We start from the raw sequence: 22,987 nt of genomic DNA on the forward strand, positions 1-22,987 counted from the left end.
TGGGGCTGCGTGAATAAGGCTCCTCCCACGGCCAGCTCCTGCTTCCTCTCGACCCGACTCGATTCCCGCCTCCGGACCGGACCCGACACCGACTCCCGCCCCCTCCCCTCCCCGGACCCGACCCCGCTCCCCCCCCGCCCCCCCCCCCCGGACCCGACCCGACACCCGCTCCCCCCCCCCCCCCCCGCCCCCGGACTGGATCCGACCTGACCTCCCTCCCCCCGACCTGACCTCCCTCTCCCTCCCTCCCTCCCCTCCTCCCCCCAACCCGAACCGACCTCCCTCCCACCACCCCCCCCCCGACCTGTAAATCTGGTGCTGGGGGACGGGACCTGCCCGAAGCTCTCGGGCCCGGCCCGTTCAGCCTCCCTCCCCCTTCTCCCCCCCCCCCCCCCCCAATCTCCTTCCCCCTCCAATCTCCTCCCCCCCCCATCTCTTTCTCCCCCCCCCCCCACTCCTCCTCTCCCCCCCCCCATCCTCCTTCTCCCCCCCCCCCATCTCCCTTCCTCCCCCCCCCCCATCTCCCTTTCCCCCCCCCCATCTCCTTTCCCTCCCCCCACTCCTTTCCCTCCCCCCCATCTCCTTTCCCCTCCCCCCCCCCCTCCCTTTCCCCCCCCATCTCCTTTCCCTCCCCCCATCTCCTTTCCCTCCCCCCATCTCCTTCCCCCCCCATCTCCTTTCCCCCCCCATCTCCTTTCCCCCCCATCTCCTTTCCCCCCCCATCTCCTTTCCCCCCCATCTCCTTTCCCCCCCATCTCCTTTCCCCCCATCTCCTTTCCCCCCCATCTCCTTTCCCCCCCATCTCCTTTCCCCCCCATCTCCTTTCCCCCCCATCTCCTTTCCCCCCCATCTCCTTTCCCCCCATCCTCTTCCCCCCCCATCTCCTTTTCCCCCCCATCTCCTTTTCCCCCCCATCTCCTTTTCCCCCCCATCTCCTTTCCCCCCCCATCTCCTTTCCCCCCCATCTCCTTTCCCCCCCCATCTCCTTTCCCCCCCCATCTCCTTTCCCCCCCATCTCCTTTCCCCCCCATCTCCTTTCCCCCCCATCTCCTTTCCCCCCCATCTCCTTTCCCCCCCATCTCCTTTCCCCCCCATCTCCTTTCCCCCCCCATCTCCTTTCCCCCCCCATCTCCTTTCCCCCCCCATCTCCTTTCCCCCCCCATCTCCTTTCCCCCCCCATCTCCTTTCCCCCCCATCTCCTTTCCCCCCCCATCTCCTTCCCCCCCATCTCCTTCCCCCCCCAATCTCCTTTCCCCCCATCTCCTTTCCCCCATCTCCTTTTCCCCCCCATCTCCTTTCTCCCCCTTCTCCCCTTTATCCCCTTCTCCCCCTCCCCCTTCTCCCCTCTCCCCCATATACCCCTTCTCCCCATCCCTCCCCCTTCTCCCCCCCCCCTCCCCCATCCCTCCCCCTTTTCCCCCATCCCTCCCCCTTCCCTCCCTCTGCTCCCCCCCCTCTCTCCCTCTAACCCCCTCCTCTCCCTCCCCTCGCTGTCAGAAACACAGACACTGACAGACAGAGAATGAGAGACACACAGACAGACAGAGAGATAGAGACACTGACAGAGACACACTGAGGGGGGCATCCCAGCACGCTGTTGAAGGGCTCCCGGTGCTGGAGTCGGTAAGTAGAAAATGTTTTATTTATTGATTTAAAAAAAAAATTATTTCTTATTAATTTTTTTTGATTGATTCATTGGTTGATTTATTGATGTATTTATCATTTATTATTGATGATGGCTCTTTATTTGTAAAACTGAAGTGTTTAATGTTTGTAAACTTCCCTTTAACCCCCCCACCCCCATTCCCTGCGCCTGATTTGTAACCTACGCCTGATTTTCTAAAGTGCAGACAAGGTTTTTTCGAGCGTACAAAAATCTTCACTTACTCCATTCTAAGTTAGTTTGGAGTAAGTTTTCACTGACGAAACTTTGAAAACAGGCGTAAGTGGCCGGACACGCCCCCTTTTGAAAAAAAAAAATTCTGTTCCAAAGTGAAACTGTTCTAACTGACTAGAACTGGAGCAAACTAAATGAGGAGAATTCCGATTTCTAAGATACTCCGTTCTACACCAGTTGCTCCTAAAAATCAGGAGCAAATCATGTGGAAACTTGGGGCCTGTGTTTCTGATTCCAAAGTCTAAACTGTGAACAAGAGTGGTTCCAGCACTGATCCTTGTGGAGTCCCACAAGCTTTCCAAGGCACTTCAGTCGGCAATATAACAACATAGCAAAGTGGGAATTGGTGTAAAAAAATGGAATTATCAGCGACCTTGAATTGAGCAACTTTAAATTGAAGAGTAGACTGCAGGATACTTAGAAGGATGAATTATCTTCATGTAATATTTCCGAGAATTATTTTTTATTGTGCATCCAATAAATCCATAATTTGCTCCGTTTAGTGGTGTCTCAAACTTAAGAAACTTTCATTACAGCCTAACATTTCATTATTTGCTTTCCTTTCCCCTAACATTTCTTCTGAATTATTTTATTTCTCGGTGCTGTTAAACATAGCAGTCTTTATCTGTAAAGTTGTCTTACTGCAATTATATCGGGCCCTGGTGAGACCACACCGGGAGTATTGTGCTCAGTTCTGGTCTCCTTACCTAAGGAAGGATATACTTGCCATAGAGGGAGTGCAACGAAGGTTCACCAGACTGATTCCTGGGATTGTCCTATGAGGAGCGATTGAGCAGACTGGGCCGATATTCTTGAGTTTAGAAGAATAAGAGGTGATCTCACGGAAACATACAAAATTCTTACAGGGCTTGACAAGGTAGATGCAGGGAGGATGTTTCCTCTGGCTGGGGAGTCTAGAACCAGGGGTCACAGTCTCAGGATAAGGGGTCGGCCATTTAGGACTGAGATGAGGAGAAACTTCTTCACTCAGAGGGTGCTGTATCTTTGGAATTGTCTACCCCAGAGGGCTGTGGAAGCTCAGTCGTTGAGTATATTCAAGACAGGGATTGATAGATTTTTGGATATTAAGGGAATCGAGGGATATGGGGACAGTGCAGGAAAGTGGAGTTGAGGTCGAAGATCAGCCATGATCTTATTGAATGGCGGAGCAGGCTCAAGGGGCCGAATGGCCGACTCTTGCTCCTAATTCTTAAGTTTTTATGTCCCTATAAACATATTTCTCTCTGCATTTTGTGTGACAGATATTGAAACCGGCACCCATGAGATTTGATGCTAAAACACTAAGTGTTCCAGCCTATTCAGGTAAGCATTAAGAGATTTCTTACATAGAGTACACTTGAGATTGTACTGTATCCCAAATATTCCCACTTGCCTTGTCTTCTCAGTTGTAGACCAGTCTTTCTATAGTGCTGAGGACGATATTGGAGAGGTCATGTTTAGAGGTGTCGGAACAATGGGTAAAGGAGGGACCGAGGTTGGGGCAGAGGTGGCAAAATGTAGTTTTGCTACAGGTACAACGTCCAAAACCCAGAATCCTCAGGACAGAATCCGTGCTGGTTTTTGGGTTTTGCTAGATTTTAGACAAGAAAATTCAGTCTGAAATCCGGCATCCTCGGCTAAATCTGTGCCGGATTCCGGTTTTGCTGGATTTCGGACCTTGCCGCTCGCCGATTCCCGCCGATCCTCTGCTCGCCGATTCACATCGCCGATTCCCGCCAATCCTCCACTCGTCGATTCACGCAGCCCCTCGGTGCGGCACTTTTTACCGGTTTCCTCGTCCCTCGCTGCCCGATGTCGCCATCTTGGCTGCCTCAAAAATGTCCGGTTTTCGGACAATGATTCCGGATTCCGGACGACTCCATCAGCTATGCGCAAAATGTCCGGTTATCGGACAATTCCGATTTTCGGAGTTCCAGATTCGGGACGCTGTACCTGTAATGGATAGGGAGTGAGGTTTGAAACTGAGCTTTGGGTTGAAGAGGAGTTCTTGAATTGTGTGATTGAACCTGAAGGAGTGACTGGAGGAGAGTGCCATGCTTTCATATGCATCGGTGAATACATCAACTATATCCTGGAGTTCAGCCTCAGAATGTGCGCAGACGCAGGCGTCATCCGCATACTGCAGTTCAACGACAGAGGTTTGGGTGATCTTGGACCTGGAGACGGCGTAGGTTAAACAGCTTCCCACTGGTTCTGTAGTTTAATTCCACTCCAGCGGGGAGCTTGTTGACAGTGAGGTGGAGCATGGCGGCGAGGAAGATTGAGAAGAGGGTTCGAGCGATGAAGCAGCCCTGTTTGACCCCAGTGGATTGGGTCTGTAATGGGTCCGCTGGTAAGGATCACGACTGCATGTCGTCGTGGAGCAGGCGAAGATGTTGACAAACTTTTGGGGGCACCCAAAACGGAGGAGGACGCTCCATAAGCCCTCACAGGTCGACAGTGTCAAAAGCCTTTGTAAGATCGCAAAAGGCCATGTATAAGGGCTGGCGCTGCTCCCTGCATTTTTCCTGCAGTTGTCGTGCTGCAAAGATCATGTCCGTTGTTCCCCGTAGGGGACGAAATCCGTACTGTGACTCCGGGAGGAGCTCCTCGGCCACAGGGAGAAGACGGTTGAGGAGAACTCTAGCGACAACTTTCCCAGTGGTTAATAACAGGGAGATTCCCCTGTAGTTGCCGCAGTCGGACTTGTCCCCCTTTTTAAAAATGGTCACGATCACTGCATCTCTGAGATCTCCCGGCATGCTCTCCTCCCTCCAGATGAGAGAGATGAGGTCATGCATCCACGCCAACAGTGCCTCTCCGCCATATTTTAGCGCCTCAGCAGGAATTCCATCCGCACCCGTAGCCTTGTTATTCTTGAGCTGTTTTATTGCTTTGCCTACCTCGTGCAGTGTTGGGGTCTCACTGAGGTGGTGGCAGGTTGCATGTTGCGGGATGGTGTTGAGAACACTTGAGCCAAAGGCAGAGTCTTGATTGAGGAGATCTTCATAGTGCTCCGTCCAGCGGGCCCTGACAGCCTCGGTGTCCGTGATGAGTGTTTCCCCGTTCTTGGCCAGGAGTGGGGTGGGGCCTTGGGAGTTTGGACTGTAGGTGGTCTTGACTGCAATGAGGAATCCTCGTATGTCGTAGCTGTCGGCCAGTTGTTGTATCACCTGCGCTTTCTCCATCCACCACCTGTTCTTTAGGTCCCTGGTTTTTTGTTGGACCTGAGCTGTCTGTAACGTTACTTTGCAGCTCCCAAGTTTGGTTGTTGCTTGAAGCTCAAAAATGCTCTGTGCTTGCGATCTATTAGTTCTTGGATCTCCTGATCATTTTCATCAAACCAGTCCTGATGTTCTCTGGTTGAGTGACCAAGTGTCTCTTCACAGGCACTGGTTATAGAGGCCTGGAGGGCAGACCAAGCACTGTGGGGATTCAGCATCTCAGGGTCATCAAGTCACGCCAGATTGGCTGTGAGGCGCTGGCTGTATAGGGCTCCCTTAGCTGGGTCTTTAAGTGCCCCGGCATTAATTTTTTTGCGGCACTGCTTCTGCTGTCCCCTCTGCTTTGGGGCAATGTTAATGTCGATGATGGATTGGATTAGGCGGTGGTCCGTCCAGCAGTCATCAGCTCCTGTCATAGCGCGGGTGATGCCACATCTTTGCGATCCCTGGCTCAGACGATGACATAGTCGAGCAGGTGCCAGTGTTTGGAGCGAGGGTGTTGCCATGATGTCTTGTATTTGTCCCTCTGACGGAACAAGGTGTTGGTGATGAGGAGTTCGTGTTCTAGACATTTTGTCAGGAGTTGGGTGCCGTTGGAGTTGGATTTCCCTACCCCCTCTCTGCCAATCACACCTCCCCAGAGGGCTGTGCCTTTACCGACCCAGGCATTAAAGTCTTCCAGGAAGATCAATTTGTCACCTGTGGGGGCGCGGGACAGGGATGTCTCGAGCTTGGAATAAAAAGCCTCTTTAGCCTCACCCATTGCATCGAGTGTTGGGGCGTCGCACTGATGACTGTGGCGCACTGGTTCTGGGATAGGGTAAGGCGAAGGGTCATCAGGCGTTCGTTAATCCCACAGCGGGGAGTCTTTCATGCAGCCGACCAGTTCATTTTTGACGGCGAAGCAAAGCAGAATTTCAATTGCAAAAGAGTTGGGTACAGTTGATATGATTTAAGTAGTAATGGTTGCGGGAAAATCTGTAATAAAAAGCTAGTGTCAGTAACGTTGACCATGAAACTACCAGATTGTGGTTACAAACCCGTCTGGTTCACCAACATCCTTTAGGGAAGGAAATCTGCCGCCTTTACCCGGTCTGGCCCATATGTGACTCCAGACCCATAGCAATGTGGTTGACACTTTGCTGCCCTCTGAAATGGCCCAGTGAGTCACTCGGTTATATTCAAGAAGGTGGCACACCACCAATAGGGATAGGCAATAAATGCTGGCCATGCCAGCAACGTCCACATGCTCTGAATGAAATGAAATAAAATAGTGGCCAGGACACCCGCCCTAGTCTACATTGAATCATGTCATGTAATGTTTCAGCATCAACCTAGTTATTGACCTCTCTGCGAAGTGAATAGGTCCTTCCTATCCACTTTAAGCACTCATAATTTTATACACCTCAATTAAGTCTCCCCCCAGCCTCCCCTGTTCCAAAGAAAACAACCCCAACCTATCCAATCTTTTCTCACAGCTAAAATTCTCCGTCCTGGCAACATCCTCGTAAATCTGCTCTGAACCCTCTCGAGTGCAATCACAATAACATTCCCTTTCAGAAATGTCTAAATTTGCCATTGCTGTAAATCATATGTTTGCCTCCTTTCCGACAATATAAGTGATGCAATATTGAAAATGCCTCCGGCTTAAGTTATCACAAGCCCGTGTTCCACTCCACTCTCATTGCAACTGTTGGTTTCCAGCTGCCACAGAGAGTTCGGGGCCAGGGGCCCAGGGGCATAATGGCCCAGCCCACACTTCGATATGTGTGCGCACTAGGTCCATGCAGCAGAGCAAGTCTCCATTCGTCCTGGTTAACCCTTGCCACTGGACCAAGACCTCGCTCTGTCAAGCTCGTGTGGTGGCTGGTGTGCAACGGCCACCAAACGTTAAAAAAATCCACGCACAGGCATCTTCCACCCTTCAGGATGTAGTTCGGAATCTGGAATATTAGGTCCTTCATTGGAACACCTATGAACTCATCCCTTCTTTTGCGTGGAAGCAAGTCATCCTCGTGGCCGTTGCACACCAGCCACCATTGACAGAGCTAAGTTTTGGTCCAGTGGATGACCATTGGCTCCAGAGTGACCAAGGCTGGGAACTCAACATCCAGGGGTGTTCAACATTCAGAAAGGATAGACAGAAAGGAAAAGGAGGTGGGGTAGTTGCTGGTTAAAGAGGAAATTAACGCAATAGTAAGGAAGGACATTAGCTTGGATGATGTGGAATCTGTATGGGTGGAGCTGCGGAATACTAAAGGGCAGAAAATGCTAGTGGGAGTTGTGTACAGATCATCAAACAGTAGTAGTGAGGTTGGGGACAGCATCAAACAACAAATTAGGGATGCATACAATAAAGGTACAGCAGTTATCATGGGCAACTTTAATCTACATATAGATGGGGCTAACCAAACTGGTACCAATACGGTGGAGGAGGATTTCCTGCAGTGTATTAGGGATGGTTTTCCAGACCACTATGTCGAGGAACCAACTATCCTAGACTGGGTGATGTGTAATGAGAAAGGACTAATTAGAAACCTTGTTGTGCGAGGCCCCTTGGGGAAGAGTGACCATAATATGGTAGAATTCTTTATTAAAATGGAGAGTGACACAGTTAATTCTGAGACTAGAGTCCTGAATTTTCGGAAAGGCAACTTCGATTGTATGAGACATGAATTGGCTAGAATAGACTGGCAAGTGATACTTAAAGGGTTGACGGTGGATAGGCAATTGCAAACATTTAAAGATCTCATGGATGAACTTCAACAATTGTACATCCCTGTCTGGAGTAAAAATAAAACGGGGAAGGTAGCTCAACCGTGGCTAACAAGGGAAATTAAGGATAGTGTTAAATCCAATGAAGAGGCAAATAAATTGGCCAGAAAAAGCAGCAAACCTGAGGACTGGGAGAAATACAGAATTCAGCAGAGGAGGACAAAGGGTTTAATTAGGAGGTGGAAAATAGAGTATGAGAGGAAGCTTGTCGGGAACATAAAAACTGACTGCAAAAGCTTCGATAAATATGTGAAGAGAAAAAGATTAGTGAAGACAAACGTAGGTCCCTTGCAGTCAGATTCAGATGAATTTATAATGGGGAACAAAGAAATGGCAGACCAATTGAACAAATACTTTGGTTCTGTCTTGACGAAGGAAGACACAAATAATCTTCCGGAAAACTAGGGGACCGAGGGTCTGGTGAGAAGGAGGAACTGAAGGAAATCCTTATTAACCAGGAAATTGTGTTGGGGAAATTGAAGGGATGGAAGGTCGATAAATCCCCGGGGCCTGATCGTCTGCATCCCAGAGTACTTAAGGAAGTGGCCCTAGAAATAGTGGATGCATTGGTGATCATTTTCCAACAGTCTATCGACTCTGGATCTGTTCCTATGGGCTGGAGGGTAGCTAATGTAACACCACTTTTTAAAAAAGGAGTGAGAGAGAAAACGAGGAATTATAGACCGGTTAGCCTGACATCAATAGTGGGGAAAATGTTGGGAATCAATTATTTAAGATAAAATAGCAGCACATTTGGAAAGCAGTTTCAGGATCGGTCCAAGTCAGCATGGATTTATGAAACGGAAATCATGCTTGACAAATCTTCTAGAATTTTATGAGGATGTAACTAGCAGAGTGGACAAGGGAGAACCAGTGGAAGTGGTGTATTTGGACTTTCAAAAAGCTTTTGACAAGGCTCCACACAAGAGATTGGTGTGCAAAATTAAAGCTCATGGTATTGGGGATAATGTACTGACGTGGATAGAAAACTGGTTGGCAGACAGGAAGCAGAGAGTCGGGATAATCGGGTCCTTTTCAGAATGGCAGGCAGTGACTAGTGGAGTGCCGCAGGGCTCAGTGCTGGGACCCCAGCTCTTTACAATATACATTAATGATTTAGATGAAGGAATTGAGTGTAATATCTCCAAGTTTGCAGATGACACTAAACTGGGTGGTGGTGTGAGCTGTGAGGAGGACGGGTTCAGACAGGTTAGATGCAGGAAGAATGTTCCCAATGTCGGGAAAGTCCAGAACCAGGGGTCACAGACTAAGGATAAGGGGTAAGCCATTTAGGACCGAGATGAGGAGAAACTTCTTCACCCAGAGAGTGGTGAACCTGTGGAATTCTCTACCGCAGAGAGTTATTGATGCCAGTTCGTTGGATATATTCAAGAGGGAGTTAGATATGGCCCTTACGGCTAAAGGGATCAAGGGGTATGGAGTGAAAGCAGGAAAGTGGTACTGAGTTAATGATCAGCCATGATCTTATTGAATGGTGGTGCAGGCTCGAAGGGCCGAATGGCCTACTCCTGCACCTATTTTCGGTTTCTATGTTTCTGTGATATGAGGGACTGCCTATGATGATATGGAGTTGTCAGCTCTTTGGAGGCTGGGTGATATTTTCTTTTCATTTGTTGGTCAGGTCTAGCTAGTTTTCCTGGTTGCTATGTGTGGCTCAACTAAGTTCCTGTGTGAAAAGTGAAAGTTTGCAATTGAAATGTTGCTTGGCTAGTTTATTTTATTCAGGAGGGTTGGAGGCAGTTAAATCTCTGATTTATGTGTATCTGAGCAAGAACATAAACATCACAGGAGATAAAGAATTAACTTAAAAGAGGGAAAGTTAATCAAGCAAGATGGGGAAGCTCCAAGTAACAGGTAGTGAATTTGCACAATGTATTCTGAAGTTGGCTAAGATGGTGTTGATTACATCTATGCTGTTCTGAGTGCTGCGCTGCATCTTAGCCAACTTCACAAAAATCTATAATTAATGGATGAAAGTAAAGTTCAGCAATACCTTCCCAGTAACGAGTACTCAATCATCGTTCAGAGAGATTCTGTGAAATGGGAGGCAGTAAACTACACGTGTCATTGAGGACGATTCCGATTGATTTTCTCGGCCATTTTTCACACGTGGGTGCAGAGTAAAGTTTACACGTCACAAGATTTAAACAAATGGGTCTGAGTGAGCACATCAGATCAAGGGCGAGACTGAAGCAATCAGTATTCATCAACAGTAGTACTCAGCAATAAGTTTTACAACACGGTCCGAGATCTTAAATATTTGTTCAGATGCAACTGTTGCTCCATGGCAGTGAAAGGGTTAAAATTATGCGCGCACACCTTCTCCACCCGCCTCTCTTTCCCCCCCCGGGGACATGGCCTTCCATGCTGGAATACTAATAACGGTTTTGTTTCTCTCCATATCATTGAGCTAAAACCTAATCGACTAATGAACTTAACGGTCTTACACAGGATTTGCAAGGCTCAGAACTGACTTCGTGTAATCGCACTAAGAAAGGGTTCATCGAAATTGTCAGAACAATTTGTCAGCTGCGTGCGACAAAGCTTCTCCTATTAACATCGTTTGAAGAAATTGCCCGCTAACTGCGGTGATTAAGCTCTTGGTGCTATTAACTAATTGAACAGGACATGTCCTCGATGTTGTCCAGAGTTTACTTGTGCTCAGTCAGGAAATGTGCAGAACCGCTGTTCAAGTTGCACTACACACACGTTGCATCATTGGTTCCTTTATTTCACCAGTTCGTTGGGTTAAATACTGTTCACAGCTGGGAGATCTGCTTTATGACTGTCCAAGTCATTATGCAATAATCGTGTCCTTAAATATTGTCACCCCTCCCACTTCCTCCCCCCTGCCCCCATAGCATTGCCATTTGGTACCTTGAAATAATTACTGACCTCTTTTAAAAACAACCCCCCCTTCCACCCCACCAAAAAAATCAATGAACTGCTTCCCGCAGGCATTCACGTTTTGCGTTTACAGTGGGGCGTCCCATGTGCTGATTTCTGTTCTATCAAAATGTTAACGGTTACCAGTGATTTTCTTAAAGCGTGCCCTGCATTATTCCCTTTAATGTTTTTATTTGGGTGCTGCGCGGCCCATTCACATTTCCGCACGGTTTTTCCGATTGTAAAGCCGGCACACGGTCAGCAAGGGAGCTGCAGACCACGGGCTGCGCAGCTTAACGGGAACATCGGTGCCCTGTAATATCTTGTATTGTCAATGCATTTTGAAACCATCACCTCACAAAGAATCATACCTCGGTGTCTCACCTTGGGCCACCGTCCCTCTGTAAAGCAACGATTCGTGCTTGGCTGAAGTGAGGACAATAGCCACCAATCAAATAGCCAACTGACCGAACACGAACCAATCAATTGCATTTAAGACGGTGACTACCAATGAGGAACAAATACATTGCACAAAACCAAGTGTCCCAGGCCCAAACATCTCCAGATGCCTCATCAGTGACCTTCCCTCCATCACAAGGTCAGATGTGGGGATGCTCGCTGATGGAAGCAGTGTTGAGTTCCGTTCACAACTCCTCAGATAATGAAGCAGTCCATGCCCGCATGCAGCAAGATTTGAACGGCAATCAGGCTTGGGTTGATAAGTGGCAAGTAACATTCGCGCCACACAAGTGCCAGGCAATGACTATCTCCAAAAAGCGAGAATCTAACCCCCACTCCTTGACATTCAACGGCATTACCATCACCAAATCCCCCACCATGGTTCTGGAACTCCCCAGCAACGGGAACATTCTTCCTGCCTCGAACCTGTCCAATCCCGTCAGAATTTTATATGTTTCTATGAGATCCCCCCTCATTCTTCTAAACTCCAGTGGGTATAAGCCCAGTTGATCCAGTCTCTCCTCATATGTCAGTCCTGCCATCCCGGGAATCAGTCTGGTGAACCTTCGCTGTACTCCCTCAATAGCAAGAACATCCTTCCTCAGATTAGACGACCAAAACTGAACACAATATTCCAGGTGTGGCCTCACCAAGGCCCTGTACAACTGCAGTAAGACCTCCCTGCTCCTATACTCAAATCCTCTAGCTATGAAGGCCAACATACCATTTGCAACGGTTCAAGAAGACGGCTTACCACCACCTCCTCGGTCAATTCGGGATGGACAATAAATGTTGGCCTTGCCAGCAACGTCCACACAGAAACATAGAAAATAGGAACCGTAGTAGGCCATTCGGCCCTTCGAGTCTGCACTACCATTCAATATGATCATGGCTGAACCTCTATCTCAACACTATATTCCCGCTTTCTCCCCATAACCCTTGATGCCTTTTATTTCTAGAAATCTATCTATCTTCCTCTTAAATATATTCAGTGACTTGGCCTCCACAGCCTTCTGTGGTAGAGAATTCCACAGGTTCACCACCCTCTGAGTGAAAACATTTCTCCTTATCTCGGTCCTAAATTTCCTACCCCGTATCCTGAGACTATGACCCCTTGTTCTAGACTTCCCAGCCCCGGGGAAACATCCTCCCCGCATTCAGTCTACCAAAGCAGTCAGAATTTTATATGTTTCAATGAGATCCCCTCTCATTCTTCTAAACTTTAGTGAATACAGGCCTAGTCGACCCAATCTCTCCTCATACGACAGTCCTGCCACCCCAGGAATCAGTCTGGTGAACCTTCGCTGCACTCCCTCTATGGCAAGTATATCCTTCCTTAGGTAAGGAGACCAAAACTGCACACATTACTCCAGGTACGGTCTCACCAAGGCCCTGTATAACTGTAGTAAGACATCCTTGCTCCTGTACTCAAATCCTCTTGCAATGAAGGCCAACATACCATTTGCCCCTAACTGCTTGCTGCACCTGTATGTTTGCTTTCAATGCCTGGTGTACAAGGACACCCAGGGCTCTCTGTACATCGACACTGCCCAAGCCATCACCATTTAAATAATACTTTGCCCTTATGTTTTTCCTACCAAAGTGGATAACTTCACATTTATCCACATTATACTGCAGCTGCCATATGTTTGCCCACTCACTCAACCGATCTAAATCACCTTGCAGCGTCTTTGCATCCTCCTCACAACTCACAATCCCACCTAGTTTTGTGTCGTCAGCAAACTTGGAAATATTACATTTGGTTCCCTCATCGAAATCATTTATATATATATATATATATATATGTATATATATGTATAGATATATATTGTGAATAGCTGGGGCCCAAGCACTGATCCCTGTGGTACCCCACTAGTCACTACCCACCACCCTGAAAAAGACCCGTTTATTCCTACTCTCTGTTTCCTGTCAGTTAACCAATTTTCAATCCATGCCAATACCATTACCCCCAATCCTATGTGCTTTAATTTTGCACACTCACCTCTTATGTGGGACTTTATCAAAGGCCTTCTGAAAATCCAAATACACTACATCCACTGGTTATCCCTTATCTAGTCTATCAGTTACATCCTCAAAAAACTCCAGTAGGTTTGTCAAACATAATTTTCCTTTCATAAGAAAGATTTCACATCCTGAGAATGAACTTTTTAAAAAATCAAATGATTTTTTTATACCACCAAATGTCAGACTAGTGAATAGCAGGGAGTGACTAGAATATTTTTTTGTCATTGGTTTTAGCAGTTATCCTTTTTAAATAGTGAAAGTTTACTGATTAATATTTATATAATGTAAGAACACCATAAAAATCAAACTATGAAATAAAATGGTTATTATACACTAGAGTTACCTGTTTTTAAAAATGTAATCGTTCGCGGGATGTGGGCATCACTCGCAAGGCCAGCATTTATTGCCTATCCCATGGCACTATTATGAAGAAGAGCAGGGGAGTTCTCCCTGGTGTCCTGGGACCAATATTTATCCCTCAATCAACGCACTAAAACAAATTATCTGGTCACTTTCACAATGCTGTTTGTGTGAGCTTGCTGTGCGCAAATTGGCTGCCGCGTTTCCTACATTATAACAGTGACTGCAATTCAAAAAGTACTTCATTGGCTATAAACGCTGTGGGGCATTCAGTGGTTGTGAAAGGCGCTATATAAATGCAAGTCTTTCTTTTTCTGTTGTGACCTGTCCAGTGTATTTCTCAAACTAACCCCCCACCCACCTTGAGTCATGTCTGCCCCTCCCTTCTCAACCTTTCCTGATTCCTGTGCCATCTCTTGTTTTTTATTCTCTCAGCTCTTTTACTCAAATTATCACAAGTAGTTGGTAACTGGGAGCTGAACGCAACAGTAGCTGAGGAGAAGTCGGGGGCGCAGGGTGGGGGGAAGGGAAATGCTAATAATTCTGCTCAAACCGATCTGGTAACAAGCCTGGACAGTCCAGTGATCACTCCGGCTAGGTCAAGCTGTGTCGGACTCTCATTGACTCACTCCACTGGCTCACTCGCCAGCTCATCCCAAGTGGCTCCGGACTCATCTGCTTAATGCTCACCGTGAGTCATGTCCAACCTGTCCCACATGCCCGCCCAGACTGCTGGTGCGCCACTTTGCCGGCTCACTCACTCTGTAAGATCTGACAGAAGAGACCTGTCCGTAACCACAACAGATCACGCAGGGTACAGGTATACTGCAGATAAGCACAACAGATTTTATTAAGTGGTTTACTTCCAGTACAAAGATTAAATACTTAAGGTGACAGTCGACAGTCTGTTCCTCGAAACCTCAACGGAAGCCCACCAAGTGACTGTGGCGCTCGCTCGCTGTGTTCTGGTGACTGTAGGTCCCCTCCGGTCTTCCTCTCTGTTCGCGCTGCAGTCAGGGTTCAATAGCTGCTTCTCTTATACCCTTTTTCCCTTTCAAATGCTGTGACAGCTCACAGCTATCTGGGCCCAACATGTCATTACAATACTCTCGTTATTAATTCAAACATTCTTTGACCTTCAATACATAAGAACATAAGAATTAGGAACAGGAGTAGGCCATCTAGCCCCTCGAGCCTGCTCCGCCATTCAACAAGATCATGGCTGATCTGGCCGTGGACTCAACTCCACTTACCCGCCCGCTCCCCGTAACCCTTAATTCCCTTATTGGTTAAAAATATATCTATCTGTGATTTGAATACATTCAATGAGCTAACCTCAACTGCTTCCTTGAGCAGAGAATTCCACAGATTCACAACCCTCTGGGAGAAGAAATTCCTTCTCAACTCGGTTTTAAATTGGCTCCCCCGTATTTTGAGGCTGTGCCCCCTAGTTCTAGTCTCCCCGACCAGTGGAAACAATCTCTCTGCCTCTATCTTGTCTATCCCTTTCATTATTTTAAATGTTTCTATAAGATCACCCCTCATCCTTCTGAACTCCAACGAGTAAAGACCCAGTCTACTCAATCTATCATCATAAGGTAACCCCCTCATCTCCGGAATCAGCCTAGTGAATCGTCTCTGTACCCCCTCCAAAGCCAGTATATCCTTCCCTAAGTAAGGTGACCAAAACTGCACGCAGTACTCCAGGTGCGGCCTCACCAATACCCTATACAGTTGCAGCAGGACCTCCCTGCTTTTGTACTCCATCTCTCTCGCAATGAAGACCAACATTGCATTCGCCTTCCTGATTACCTGCTGCACCTGCAAACTAACTTTTTGGGATTCACGGCCACACTGGTCTGAAAATGCCCAATCTTGTCTGATCTTGGAAGCTAAGCAGAATCAGCCCTGGTTAGTACTTGGATGGGAGACCACCTCAGAATACCAGGTGCAGTTTACCGTTGGTGGACTTTGAATCCAGCGATCCGAGTTCAAATTCCAAAAGAGTTTCATGCACAAGGACTTCCAGGTCCCTCTGCACCGCAGCATGTTGTAATTTTTCCCCATTCAAATAATATTCCCTTTTTACTGTTTTTTTTTCCAAGGTGGATGACCTCACATTTTCCGACATTGTATTCCATCTGCCAAACCTTAGCCCATTCGCTTAACCTATATAAATCTCTTTGCAGCCTCTGTGTCCTCTACACAACCCGCTTCCCCACTAATCTTTGTGTCATCTGCAAATTTTGTTACACTACACTCTGTCCCCTCTTCCAGGTCATCTATGTATATTGTAAACAGTTGTGATCCCACCGATCCCTGTGGCACACCAATAACCACCGATTTCCAACCCGAAAAGGACCCATTTATCCCGACTCTCTGCTTTCTGTTAGCCAGTCAATTCTCTATCCATGCTAATACATTTCCACTGACCCTGCGTACCTTTATCTTCTGCAGTAACCTTTTGTGTGGCACCTTATCGAATGCCTTTTGGAAATCTAAATGCACCACTTCCATTGGTACACCTCTATCCACCATGCTTGTTATATCCTCAATAGCCCAGTCTGCCCTTACCTCGCTATCCTCCCTTTTTGCAGAAGGAGCCATTTTTCTCTGAGAACTTCTACACAGACAATTACTCATAATTCATTTCCGAGCTTGGTCTTGCAACTTTAACGATAAGGAAATGATGCATGCTGCAGACTCTTATCTTACTAATTAATGCCCCGTCCTTGGTTATAAGCTGGATTCTAACACTACAGAGTAGTTCTCATTACTTCAGCACATAAGAACATAAGAAATAGGAGCAGGAGTTGGCCATTCGGCCCCTTGAACCTGCTCCGCCATTTAATAAGATCATGGCTGATCTGATCATGGACTCGGCTCCACTTCCCTGCCCATTCCCATAACCCTTCATTCCCTTATCGTTCAAAAATCTGTCTGCCTCCACAGCTCTCCACGGGCAGAGAATTCCACAGATTTACAACCCTCTGAGAGAAGAAATTCTTCCTCATCTCAGTTTTAAATGGGTGGACCCTTATTCTGAGACTATGCCCCCTAGTTTTAGTATCCCCTATGAGTGAAAATATCCTCCCTGCATCCACCTTGTCGAGCCCCCTCATTATCTTATATAATTCGATAAGATCACCTCTCATTCTTCTGAACTTCAATGAGTATAGGCCCAACCTACTTAACCTAGTTTCATAAGTTAACCCCCTCATCTCCGGAATCAACCTAGTGAACCTTCTCTGAACAGCCTCCAATGCAAGTATATCCTTCCTTAAATACAGAGACCAAAACTGCACGCAGTATTCCAGCTGTGGCCTCACCAATACCCTGTACAGTTGTAGCAGGACTTCTCTGCTTTTATACTCCATCCCCCTTGCAATAAAGGGCAACATTCCATTTGCCTTCCTGATTACTTGCTGTACCTGCATGCTAACTTTTTGTGTTTCCTGCACAAGGACCCCCAGGTCCCTCTGTACTGCAGCACTTTGCAATTTTGCTCCATTTAAATTATAATTTGCTTTTCTGTTTTTTCACTGTCGGAGGGGCAGTACTGAGGGAGAGCCGCACTGTCGGAGGGGCAGTATTGAGGGAGTGCCGCACTGTCAGAGGGACTGTACTGAGTGAATGCTGCACTTTCAAGGTGCCATCTTTTGGATGAGACATTAAACTGAGGCCCGGTCTGCTCTCTCAGGTGGATGAAAAAGATCCTATGGTGCTATTTTGAAGAATCCCCAGATTCCAATATTTATCCCTCAATCTACATCACTAACACAGATTATCAGGTCATTATCACATTGTTGTTTGTGGGAGCTTGCTGTGCGCAAATTGGCAGCCGCGTTTCCCACATTACAACAGTGATCGCACTTCAAAAAGTACTTCATTGGCTGTAAAGCGCTTTGAGACATCCAGTGGTCGTGTAAGGCGCTATAGAAATGCATGTCTTTATTTCTTTTATTACATTGTAGAAGGTGAAATTAATTATGTCCTTTTGACGATAACTTGCAGCTGAGAAGCTGGTGTCCCTGAAGGGACAGGACTGGGCCGTTTTCGTGCTGCAGCTGTGCTCGCTGCTGGATGCTGGAGAGAAGACTGCATCGGCACCGCGAGCCAAGCTCAACCTGATGTGCTATCTCTGCACGGTGGCCAGTCACAAGGAAGTTGCCACAAGACTCATCGAATCGCAGCTGGTAAGTGCCAAACTCCGCGGTGCTTACTGGCTGACGGCAGACACCAGGCATTCCACCAGCGTGTCGGATGCATTCTTAGAATTGTGATTTTATTTTCTATTTTTAATAACTTGCAGATGCCCATTGCATGCATACGGCCATTTTATGCTTCCGACTCGATGCAGTCTGGGTCCTGCGACGTCAAAACAGCCTCCTTGCATTGCTGCCATTCTTGCGTTTAAAGTCCACCCCTGTTCTCCTGCAGGCTTGCTGCATGATAGTTGGGTGCACAGAAGCTGCTTCTATCGCTGTGGAGGTGTTTGAAAGCAAGACAGTAGTTCTTCCAAAATCTCGTACGCAGGGCAGATCGAAAGGTTTATATTTATTCCACATGTGAAGGCAACAATATTGTTGAGGAGAGATTGAGTAGATTGGGCCGATACTCTCTGGAGTTTAGAAGAATGAGAGGTGATCTTATTGAAACATACAAGATTCTGAGGGGGATTGACAGGGTAGATGCTGAGAGGATGTTTCCCCCGGGCTGGAGAGTCGAGAACCAGGGGTCACAGTCTCAGGATAAGGGGTCGGCCATTTAGGACTGAGATGAGGAGGAATTTCTTCACTCAGAGAGTGGTGAATCTTTGGAATTCTCTGCCCCAGAGGGCTGTGGATGCTGAGTCGTTGAGTATATTCACGGCTGAGATCGATAGATTTTTAGACTCTCGGGGAATCGAGGGATATGGGGATCGGGCGGGAAAGTGGAGTTGAGGTCGAAGATCAGCCGTGATCTTATTGAAGTATGGCCTACTTCTGCTCCTCATTTTTCTGTTATGTTCTCAATAACCGATAAAGCTGAAACTGACTCATTTAGCCATACCATGCGTGAGCGGGTGTGAGTTAGGACACGGGCAGCCGAGTTTTGGATCACCTCAAGTTTTTGGAGTGTAGAATGTGTGCGTTGGAATAGTCAAGTAGACAGGTAAAGACCTGCTCTGGTCCACTGAGCCTGTTCCGTATGGTTGGGAACATTTGTCCCCCCTAATTATTTGTTTGGGTGCATGATCCTTGCGCGGCCCATTCAAAGTTTTGAGCGTACGCAAAATCTGAGGTTGGAAAAGCCGGTCCTGGGCTGTGTGGGACTGACGCACAGCTATGTGGTACGTTGATCATGTGCCCCTGGGAGGACAGATGCACCAACATTAGCATCCTCAACCAGGCCAACATCCCCAGCATCGAAGCACTGACCACACTCGATCAGATTCGCTGGGTAGGCCACATTGTTCACATGCCAGACACGAGACTCCCAAAGCAAGCGCTCTACTCTGAACTCCTTCACGGCAAATGAGCCCCAGGTGGGCAGAGGAAACGTTACAAGGACACCCTCAAAGCCTCCCTGATAAAGTGCAACATCCCCACCGACACCTGGGAGTCCCTGGCCAAAGACCGCCCTAAGTGGAGGAAGTGCATCCGGGAGGGCGCTGAGCACCTCGAGTCTCATTGCCGAGAGTATGCAGAAACCAAGCGCAGGCAGCGGAAGGAGCGTGCGGCAAACCTGTCCCACCCTCCCTTTCCCTCAACCACTATCTGTCCCACCTGTGACAGAGTCTGTGGCTCTCATATTGGACTGTTCAGCCACCGAAGGACTCATTTTAAGAGTGGAAGCAAGTCTTCCTCGATTCCGAGGGACTGCCACTAATGATGGTGCCCCATCCACCTCCCCACCAGCCATGCAACTTCTGGGAGAGGTAAAAAACATAGCCCAATTTAGCAGGGAGAAAACCTGGCAAATTCCTCTCCAACCCATGAAAGCGATCAAACAAGTTCCAGGAGACAGTGAATTGGAGACATTTTCTGCACCATCCCATCTACTTTCTAAATGTACCATTTCCTCTGGTATCCCCCAAGGATCTATCCTTGGCCCCCTCCTGTTTCTCATCCACATGCTGCCCCTCGGCGACATCATCCAAAGACACAGCATCTATTTCCACTTGTACGCTGACGGCACCCACTCTACCTCACCATCACTTTTCTCGAACCCTCTACGGTCTCTAAATTGTCAGACTGCTTGTCCGACATTCAATTCTGGATGAGCAGAAATTTCCTCCAAATGAAATATTGGGAAGACCAAAACCCTTTGTCTTCAGTCCCCGCCACAAACTCCGTTCCCGAGCCATCTGGCCTCATCCCTCTCCCCAACATCTGTCTGAGGCTGAACCAGACTGTTCGCAACCTTGGTGTTGTATTTGACCCTGAGATGAGCTTCCAACCATCATTGGTATCCATAACTAAGACCGTATATTTCCACCTCTGTAACATCACCCATCTCCTCCTCTGCCTCTGCCTCAGCTCATCCGCTGCTGAACCCTCATCCATGCCGTTGTTACCTCTAGACTTGACTATTCCAACGCACTCCTGGCTGGCCTCCCACACTCCACCCAACGTAAACTAGAGGTGATCCAAAACTCGGCTGCCCGTGTCCTAACTCACACTGAGTCTCGTTCGCCCATCACCCTGTACTCTCTGACCGACATTGGCTCCCGGTTAATCAATGCCTCTATTATAAAATTCTCATCCTGGTTTACAAATCCCTCCATGGCCTCGCCCCTCCCTATCTCTGTAATCTCCTCCAGCCCCACAACCCCCCGAGATTTCTGCGCTCCTCCAATTCTGCCCTCCTGAGCATCATTAACTGAATCGTAGGACAGAGAGTGAATTATTAAGACAGCTAAAGACTGATTTAACTTTTCTTCAATTCCTGATTTTCTGATTTCAATTTCATTTATAATTATTCTATATGTTAATTTTGTTTTTAAATAATTAATCTTGATTATATTACTTCTACTATTGTAGAATCCTTATTGTAGTATTTACTATGTAAATTGAATTTCTTTTTCTTAGTTTTTCGCTTGTGTCTAATTGCGTGCAGATTTTGGCTGCTGCTTCAGACCCGAGCCATTGACTTCTATTTACACTTCCTTCTCCCGCTTTTTCTCTCTTTCCCTCCCGGGTCAGTATCTAATGTCATTATACTGCCTCTCATCTCTCCTCTCTTGTATACTCTGTCCTCCAAAATCCCTATGCCATTAGAACATAAAAAATAGGAGCAGGAGTCAGCCATACGGCCCCTCGAGCCTGTGCCACCATTTAATAAGATCATGGCTGATCTGATCATGGACTTAGCTCCACTACCCCGCCCGCTCCCCATAACCCTATATTCAATGACCCAGCCTCCACAGCTCTCTGGGGCAGAGAATTCCACAGATCTACAACCCTCAGAGAAGAAATTCTTCCTCATAGTTTTAACTGGGCAGCCCCTTATTCTGAGGCTATGTCCCCTAGTTTTAATTTCCCCAATGAGTGGAAATATACTCTCTGCATCCACCTTGTCGAGCCCTCTCATTATCTTATTCTCCTGAACTCCAAGGAGTATCGACCCAACCTACTCAACCTATCTTCATAAGTCAACCCCCTCATCTCCGGAATGAACCTAGTGAACTTTCTCTGAACAGCCGCCAATGCAAGTATATCCTTCCTTAAATACGGAGACCAAAGCTGTATGCAGTACTCTAGCTGTGTCCTCACCAATACCCTGTACAGTTGCAGCAGGACTTCTCTGCTTTTATACTCCATCCCCCTTGTGATAAAGGCCAACATTACATTTGCCTTCCTGATCACTTGCTGTACCTGCATACTAACTTTCTGTGTTTCATGCACAAGGACCCCCAGGTCCCTCTGTACTGCAGCACTTGGCAATTTTTCTCTATTTAAATTATAATTTGCTTTTTTATTTTTCCTACCAAAGTGGATAACCTCACATTTTCCCACATTGTACTCCATCTGCCAATTTTTTACCCACTCACTTAGCCTGTCTATATCCCTTTGCAGATTTTTTGTGTCCTCCTCACAATTTGCTTTCCCACCCATCTTTGTATCATCAACAAACTTGGCTACATTACACTCGGTCCCTTCATCCAAGTCATTAATATAGATTGTAAATAGTTGAGGACCCAGCACCGATCCCTGCAGCACCCCACTAGTTACTGTTTGCCATCTGGAAAATGACCCATTTATCCCAACTCTCTGTTTTCTGTTAGTTAGCCAATCCTCTATCCATGCTAATATATTACCCCCAACCCCATGAACTTTTATCTTGTGCAGTAACCTTTTATGTGGCACCTTATCGAATGCCTTCTGGAAATCCAAATACGCCACATCCACTGGTTCCCCCTTATCCACCCTGTTCGTTACATCCTCAAAGAACTCCAGCAAATTTGTTAAACATGACTTCCCGTTTCATAAAACGGAACTCTGACTCTGCTTGATTGAATTATACTTTTCCAAATGTCCTGCTACTGCTTCCTTAATAATGGACTCCAGCATTTTCCCAACGACAGATGTTAGGCTAACTGGGCTATAGTCTCCTGCTTTTTGTTTGCCTCCCTTTTTAAATAGGGGCGTTACATTTATGGTTTTCCAATCCGCTGGCTCCTGGTTAAGCAATGCCTCGATTTCAAAATTCTCATCCTTGTTTACAAATCACTTCATGGTCTCGCCCCTCCCTATCTCTGCAATCTTTGCAGCCGCACAACCCCACAAGATGTCTGCGCTCCTCTAATTCTGCCCTCTTGAACATCACATCCCTGATTATAATCGCTCAACAATCGGTGGCCGTGCCTTCTGTTGCCTGGGCCCCAAGCTCTGGAACACCCTCCCGAAACCTCTCCACCTCTCTACCTCTCTTTCCTCCTTTAAGACGCTCCTTAAAACCTACCTCTTCAACCAAGCTTTTGGTCATCTGCCTTAATTTCTTCTTTTGTGGCTCGGTGTGAAATGTATCTGTTTGTCTGTAGCACTGCTGTGAAGCGCCTTGGGATGTTTTGCTACGTTAAAGGCGCTATATAAATAAAAGTTATTTTTATTATCCCCGATTATAATCACTCGGCCATTGGCGGCCGTGCCTTTAGCTGCCAAGGCCCTAAGCTCTGGAACTCACTCCCTAAACCTCTCCGCCTTCTACCTCTCGCTCCTCTTTTAAGACGCTCCTGAAAATCTATCTCTCTGACCAACCTGCCCTCATTTCTCTCTATGTGGCTCGGTGTGAAACTTTTGCTTGATAACCCTCCAGTTGTAGCGCCTTGGGACGTTTCACTGCATTACAGGCGCTG

General features: G+C 47.3%; 1 protein-coding gene and 1 pseudogene across 5 annotated transcripts in view; both read left to right on the forward strand.

The window, feature by feature from the left end:
• The window catches only part of ulk4 (unc-51 like kinase 4), a 615,462-nt gene that overhangs the window by 72,693 nt on the left and 519,782 nt on the right, over window positions 1–22,987 (forward strand). For all 5 annotated transcript variants that reach the window (XM_070880300.1, XM_070880304.1, XM_070880303.1 and 2 more), the window contains exons 14-15: window positions 3,160–3,220; window positions 17,662–17,843. In XM_070880300.1, coding sequence (XP_070736401.1) covers window positions 3,160–3,220; window positions 17,662–17,843 — 243 coding nt within the window. The remainder of the gene's footprint in view (window positions 1–3,159; window positions 3,221–17,661; window positions 17,844–22,987) is intronic.
• LOC139264873 (5S ribosomal RNA) lies at window positions 15,489–15,607 on the forward strand (annotated as a pseudogene).

The sequence above is a fragment of the Pristiophorus japonicus genome, chromosome 5 (assembly GCF_044704955.1).
Source record: "Pristiophorus japonicus isolate sPriJap1 chromosome 5, sPriJap1.hap1, whole genome shotgun sequence".
NCBI classification, from domain to species: Eukaryota; Metazoa; Chordata; class Chondrichthyes; family Pristiophoridae; genus Pristiophorus; species Pristiophorus japonicus.